Raw genomic sequence first — 7,268 nt, 5'->3', positions numbered from 1 at the left:
GTGTTTGCTTTAGAGCAATGAGGAAGTAGAAAGGTTATGCAATTAAATAATAAGCAAAAAGAGATAAGCTCTGCTTGTTGTAGTTGTGTGGTTGCTAGTGGTAATGTTCGTTCTAACAATTTCAAAGATTAATTATGACACTTTTAACGATACTACACTTGTAATGCACAAGAGGTCAATAATAGTAAGTTATAGAAAATTGAGTTTAGTCCTTCAAGAGGATGACTAAATATTCATAATTCAACAGACGCTGTTTATATTGTAGCAATTATTTTCAAGCGTTTCCCAATGTAGGCATGTCTAAAATAACCTGAGTGGAATTTTTATCGGGTAAGAGTGCACTCATGTACAAATTCACTCGAGTGATGGTGTTAGAGGAAAAAGTCACTTAAAGTGAGTAGGATAGGAACAAGAGGCTTACAGTACGTGATGCTCTGTAACAGGAACGAAAAACAACCATCACCACATGATGGTAACCGCATTTGTGTGTACAAATACATTATGTATAGTAAGTTTATGTTGAAAGTATTTCACAATTATTTTTGTCTTGTTTCTGCGTGTGTATGTGTGTCTTTTTCTCCATGTGTGTCAAAATTTATGCTGTTCAAGAATGTAACAGCTGTACATAATTTATCAAATGTCTAAAACCTTTTATCTGTCATAATAAGTGGAGGAAATTTATTGTCGAGGAACGCCCTTGCTGGCAAGGACTATTTGACATCTTCCTGGTCTTATGACAGCTGGACGAGTGCCAGCGGACACATTATGAGTGTCTCGGGAAAAAAAAAAAACCGAGTTTAAAAACCCTGTATCTCTTTTGTCACTCCCTGCAAGTGTATCACACCCTCTCTCTTTCCCTTGAGGAATTCACAAACATGAACATTTAACATGTCCACACACACACACAATCGTAAGCACACATTTAGAAAGTAGTACGAACACACAGACACACAAATATACTCACAAAAAGCACAAATGAAAAGTGAACGCAAACACACGAATACACATATTAGCACGCACACACACATACAAACGCAAGGACAAAGTAGTAATATCCATCAACAAAGCACTCCAAACTAGAGCTCTGAGTCACATAGCATTTACACAATTTTTCACTCAACAACAAAGCACACTTCCAGCTTCGTGTTTAGAAGCTTTCCGGTGACAGTTCCTTTGTAGGAAAAAAGATAAAAGCTCTGAGATATTATTAAAAAACAACTTAATTTCGAGAATACTTTTTCACCGGTATCTTAAGTATCGAACTATCTGTGCCTTCCGGGTTAATAATCATTAATTTTTATCCCATCCTGCCAGGCAGAGACATCCGTTAAAAGCGAGACAAACTCGTTGTAGAATTGTTTTTTAGAAGTTAAAACAGATTTCTAATAACTTGAAAACAGAAATTATTGCAACATTGAATATCAACCTTTACCAAAGTAGCACATCTTTATCACAATATATTTCAGTGCTCTACCTGTAATTAAAAAAACTGAACAGAGCGAATGAAAGAAAAAAATAAACACAGAAAGAAACTGATTTCAATACCCGTTAAAAGCAATAAAGTCAAAGCAGAACAGGATATACTATATTTAGTTGCTGCCAACACTAGTTTTTGAGAGAGAAGTAAGAGCTAGGGGACTCGAAAACATAGTCAGTCAAGTCGTGTGTAGTGTGCACGTCTGTCGACCAGGAAGTATATTCAGTTTGAGTAGACAATGAGGTTTGACATCAATAGGGTTCGTGTGTTTGTGTGACAGAGAAGAGCCCAAAGCCGAACAATAAAAGTATTCTCTTCATTCAATATGTTAAGACCACGACCCAAACCCACCCGTGGGCTCCACTTGAACGTATTTCACCCCTGAATTGAAGGGTACCTCTTGAAATGTATTCAAAGCAGTGATAGAAAAGAAACATGGGTGCGAGTCTGTGTTGAACTGTCAACACCAGACTAGGACCGATCTTCCTTGTTCGCGAACTATTAACATTTTTTTATTTAGATTACAGCACTCACTGCTTTCATTTCTTAAGGATTCACTTGTAACGAAATACAGAGAGATGTTATAAGTATATAAAAGTTACGATAAATATGAGAACATAAAGAAGCAGAAGAATTAGAAGAGTTTATTAATAGGAAAACAACAGCTTTCTACTTCGCTTAATATATTCTAATATCAATCTATCCCAGAAGTTATTTTGTAAAGCGTATACAATGAAAACTTGTATTCGTAAAGTATCCATTAATATAACAGACTACAGTTAAATAAAAAATCTACACAGATAAAACTAAATAATCAAATAAAAGTTTTGCCTAGCGGCTTTGTGCCTCACGCTATCACATACATGCAATACGCGTATATAATACAAGTACAAGGGAGACAACTACTACACAGTTTTGCACAAGGCTGCAAGAGTGACTGCTCCGTATTCTCTACCGACAATGAGAGACTCATAAATAAAAATCATGAAAAATTACTTTTTCTAAACTCTACTGGCGAAGATAGAAATTACAGCTATATACAATCAAAAATGTTAAAAAGATAACATTGAAGGGATAGTCCTCATGTTATTTTTGAAATTAGTGTTTGTGTGAGTGTGTGTTCGCGCGTGTGTGTTGAGATTGAGAGCTTGTTTTTGTTTTCTTATAGCAAAATGCTTTTGACAAAGCATAGTCACTTGCCTTTATCTCTTTCTTTCTCTCTCTTCCTCAACATATCATTCTGTAGCTCTATAGCTTAACAGACAGACAGACAGACAGACAGACGAATGATTATTCAAATAAACTGTAACCGACTGGACCCTTGTTTCTGTTTTGTGTCCTTAATTCATGTTATAGGAAGGTGATCTAAAGTGAAAAAGATATTTTATGCAGTGATAGAACGAAGAAGGATGCTAAAAGAGAAATTATTAGTATACGTTCTTAATTTATTTTTTGTAACCTGTTTCTCCAGGTGCTTACATAAAATATCCCGCTGTGCTGCAAGATGCTTGATGACTAAATAATATTAAAAGAGAGGCACCTTTGTAAATGATTTTGCTAAAGTTTGGTTGTGCCTAGAATTCCTTACCCATGAATTAAATGGTCTCCAGGCTTGCTACTAAGCCCATTAGCATGTTTCATCATACAGCAAATATTTTTTTCAGATAGAGACGTTGGCCTATCTTTACTTTTATAACCCATTCACGCCTTGAAATTCACTTTTTACATTCATGTAAACTTTCATTTTATTTGTCTGTCTTATACAATAAAAATACACTTACATCAGTACGACATTCATAGAAAGGTGTGTTTATGGTTTTGCGATTTAGACTATTTTAATTTCGACAGATTAGAAAGTTCAGATTTCAAGCTGAGTGAGTATCAATAAAACAACCCCTCGCTTAAAAAAAAAACAAACGGTTGATATCCAAGACTCGCTTCTTTCATTGAATTTTTGATGTACAAATGCCGTTTGAATATTATGTAATTTGGATAGTAACTTTGGTATAGAAGTGATCAGGAAGAAGATCCACTCCATATAGATAGTAGTCTGCGGTCGGCAGGGGAAGATCCATGCTGCAAGTCCCTGTATGGCTGTCATGTGTTTGGATGACCCTTGAGGTTCCAATCATCTTTCTATTGTCCCCATGCTAAGTAATCAAAGCATATTGGCTATTTTAAACATATTCAAAGATTTGACAAATTTTCCTTTGAAAAAAAAGAATCGTGTACTCAATTAAATCGAAATTAAAAGAAAGTTACGGCTGCTTTACCTGATTTGTGTGGTTTACATAGTTACATGACTGTGTTTTTAGTCGCTGTCAATATATTAAGACTTACCTCTTGAGACCAGCTCCACCGGCACTGGTAGAGTCTTTCTGTGAAGTAAATTTGTGTAACATGACAATGTCCTGAGAGGGAGGATTTATCTGGCTTCATTTCCGCTGTGCAGTTAATTGATGGAAAGGCTGGATAAATATAAAACCACATCTTTTTTAAAAAAAAGTATAAATCAATCGATACCTTTGTTTTCTTTATCATCTTAAAAAAGTTTAATTAAATGAGAGATGAAAAAAAAACCAAAAGTGTTCCAGCTAACTAGTGGCTATATCACAAGTGAAACATCATGTTGAAGCTTATTTAACTACTTAAAACTTATGGATAGACAAATTATTTTTAAATTAGTATGGATAATACATTTTTGAATGTTTATGCCTTTCTAGTCTGAATACTTAATACGTTCCATAAAGCTAGTTTCATGAAGCAACAGTTTGATTTAATAGGATTTCACAATAGAATTTCAACCATTTAGCCACCGATTAAATATCTGAAGTTCCTGATCAATCAGCAGAAAAAGAATACCTTATTTCTCTGGGGAGAAAACTGATTATTGCTCCCTGTTCACTATGAAAACGATAGAAAATTTGTCATTAGGTTTTCGTAGTCGTAGATAGTCATAGATCTTCTAGTTTAAAGCGATGAAGGTGAGGGAGGCAACATTCCAAGCAAAGTTTCAAGTTTTCTTCAACCATCCATCCAACGAGGAAACCGCAGCAACCACCAGGATACGTGTCCTGCCAGTGAGAAGCAGAATTCAAAGTAATGAGTCATTCATCACTTACGTATCACGTGCAGGTTACAGGTGTAATCGTGCATGAAGTTGTTGTTGTCATCAAATTCTCGACAGGTGATGCTGCTGTCCTGGATAAGGCTGGGTCTCTCGTGGAAGACATCTTGGACGCGAAGTTCAATGACCGAGTCGTTAATACGATGAGCTGTCAGTGTCTGCAGCCATCTATAGCAATGTACATTGTAGGTGTAGCAAACTGCTGCACTGATAAAATCGCTCCAGGTCTTGTGATGTTTTCTGAAGAACCAGGTAACATGATAACCTGCTGTGATTTCTTTGCACGTCAAGACGAAGGACCTTTGAGCTTGCTCCACTACCAGATGCTGATCAGAACCGCACCCTTCAATTTTTATTGCTGTGAAAAAAAGATTGTTGTAGTGTTCTTTAAATTTCTTCATTAAACCCATTTTGTCTCCCATCAACACAATGACAAAGTGTCTACACTGTGAAATAAAAATGTATGACAAAACAAATTAAGAATGAACGAGAACAAAACATGAAACATTAAAATCTCACATATCATTGACTTGACCCTTGACCCAAAAAGTCTGTCGTCTGCTTATTATGAGCCCCTAAAGCTTAGTGCCATCTCCTAGTGCTCTCTTGACAGATGCTAGCACACTTGATTGTGCATTTATTTTACTGTAATCATATTCTCTAATGTTGTCTTGCCCTATTCCTTAAGAATATACAGAACTACAGTGTCAGGGAAACGGGGCCATGCTTCCTTCGTTAACACATTATTATTACTTTTATTAAAATAAGGTACATAGACATCATCATTAAAGCATCATTAATAAAGACAGCATAAAAAAAAAGAAAAAAGCATGCAAAATCATAGCATGACAAATACTTTGCTTACCTGAGCAATGGTTCATCATTATAAAAATGACAAGGCCAGCGACATACATGTTGTAAAGAGTTTATATTATAAGCGGTCCCTGCAGCAGAACAGATAAAAAAAGCGAGATTTCATAAAATACATTTTCTAAAAAGGTGATGCAATAATAATTGCGGCGTATTAAAGTATTCAGACTTAAATAATTTTAAAAACGAGAAGCCAGTGAAGATTTTCCACGGCAACCTACTTAAGAGAAGCATCTCACAAACTGTATTTTAATTCTTCCTCTTGGAATCCAAGCGCTTTAAAATGCGTACAGAAACCTTTGCCATAGCAATGTAGGGAATAAATAAGGTATGAAATTTAAAAGATACAGAAACTCAGAAAGTGACGATTGATATCAGTGAATCATTCTCTGACATCAGAAGAAAATAAAACTAGCGAAATAATCAAACGTTTGATGGCGCGTCTTTGCTGAGCCTCGGAACAACAGAACTATTACTTTTATAGGAAACTTGAGTTTCAAAATTTAGTAACATTACAAAACTATTGTAATCTTGATGGTTCTAAACGAAAATCCAAAATGGTAAAAGTAAAATAACAAGATTTTTGCCGTAAATGATATTTAGTTTAGCATTCCTTTTTTTTTTTACTATAACGGTTATTTTTCATTGGGATTTTCTCTTTTTTCCTTCAGATTAGTTTTACCCTATGAAAAACACCACCGTCATCATCATCATCCTTCTCATCATCGTCATCCTCATCATCATCGTCGTCGTCGTCGTCACCGATTAATGTGTTGGTGTCTGTGAACCTATGATTGTGAATATCTTTGAGTTTAGATATGAAGATGCCATCGTCGGCCTAGCTTTATCTTGAGAAAGAATATTCACGCCTTCAACATTCACTTTTTACTTTAATGTAAATTTTCACTTTATCTAGTCTGTCCTACCATAAATATACAGCTGTAACAGTACAGTGGAACCTCGGTTAACGAACATAATCCGTTCTGTAAAGTTGTTCGTTATCCGAAACAGTTTTTCCCATAAGAAATAAAGGAAATAGATTTAATTGGTTCCCAGCCCCTAATGACTCGCTATGTACAACTCTGACGTCTGTGCGAGTGGCCTTGACCGGTACATGCTGATGTTTGTGGGAGTGTATCTTGAGAATGGAAAGGGTGGATTACTTTGAATTCGGCAAGTCTTATCTTGAACGTATCATTATCTGGTATCATTAGACATTATTCCATCATTAGTTTCTTTACTTGCATGTAAATCTTTCCAAAGTTAACGTACAAACAAATAACTGAAGAATTTACAGAAGATCTTCTTAAGGATGTTTTCTAAATCTTAAAAAATAAAGTCTTTTACCGGGTAAGACTTTCCGACTCCGGTAGCCTCTGTGTTTATTTTCTTCTGTCTGTGAATATTTTTACTGTTAATGTTATTTGCGTCGCTATGATATACTTTAATGTGAAATCTGTATGAAAGACCCCTACAGTCATTCAAACATTAAACAGCGCTCCGGCTATGAAATATTTCTCAACGTGCAAGAGACATAAACTGAACCTGCAATGCCAACAACTAAACTGAAATCATTAAATTCCACACACTCCTCTATAATAACATCATTAAATGCCACACAGTTTTCTATGCAGCAAGAAAGCTTTGTGACTCCTATTAAAACGAAAATAAAATCCCTCAAGTAGAATTTGACAGAAGGTAAATTAATTCTGCTCCATAACGACAGGTGTTACTGGTCTCGGCCATCTCACACACAAAGAAACCCTCCATGCTTATCATCACTTGGAAGGCAAC

General features: G+C 35.5%; 1 protein-coding gene across 1 annotated transcript; it reads right to left on the bottom strand.

The window, feature by feature from the left end:
- Positions 1–3,442: 3,442 nt before the first annotated feature.
- LOC112568548 lies at positions 3,443–5,811 on the bottom strand. Its single transcript, XM_025245873.1, has 5 exons — positions 5,696–5,811; positions 5,470–5,548; positions 4,600–4,962; positions 3,818–3,945; positions 3,443–3,627 (listed from the first exon to the last, which is right to left on the bottom strand). Exons 2-5 carry the CDS (start codon positions 5,516–5,518, stop codon positions 3,457–3,459), a joined length of 711 nt encoding a protein of 236 aa, XP_025101658.1. The 5' UTR covers positions 5,519–5,548; positions 5,696–5,811; the 3' UTR covers positions 3,443–3,456.
- Positions 5,812–7,268: the final 1,457 nt, after the last annotated feature.

The sequence above is a fragment of the Pomacea canaliculata genome, linkage group LG7 (assembly GCF_003073045.1).
Source record: "Pomacea canaliculata isolate SZHN2017 linkage group LG7, ASM307304v1, whole genome shotgun sequence".
Taxonomy (NCBI): domain Eukaryota; kingdom Metazoa; phylum Mollusca; class Gastropoda; order Architaenioglossa; family Ampullariidae; genus Pomacea; species Pomacea canaliculata.
The sequence above is the reverse complement of the archived record's forward strand: the minus strand, read 5'-3'. Positions and strand labels throughout refer to the sequence as shown.

Excerpts from the sequence above, each read along its gene's own strand:
- LOC112568548 (XM_025245873.1), bottom strand. The coding sequence starts at position 5,518 with ATGTATGTCGCTGGCCTTGTCATTTTTATAATGATGAACCATTGCTCA. Across the intron at positions 4,963-5,469 it reads AATGATGAACCATTGCTCAG|CAATAAAAATTGAAGGGTGC; the intron begins GTAAGCAAAGTA and ends TTTTTTTCACAG. Across the intron at positions 3,628-3,817 it reads GGTGGAGCTGGTCTCAAGAG|CATGGGGACAATAGAAAGAT; the intron begins GTAAGTCTTAAT and ends TTGATTACTTAG.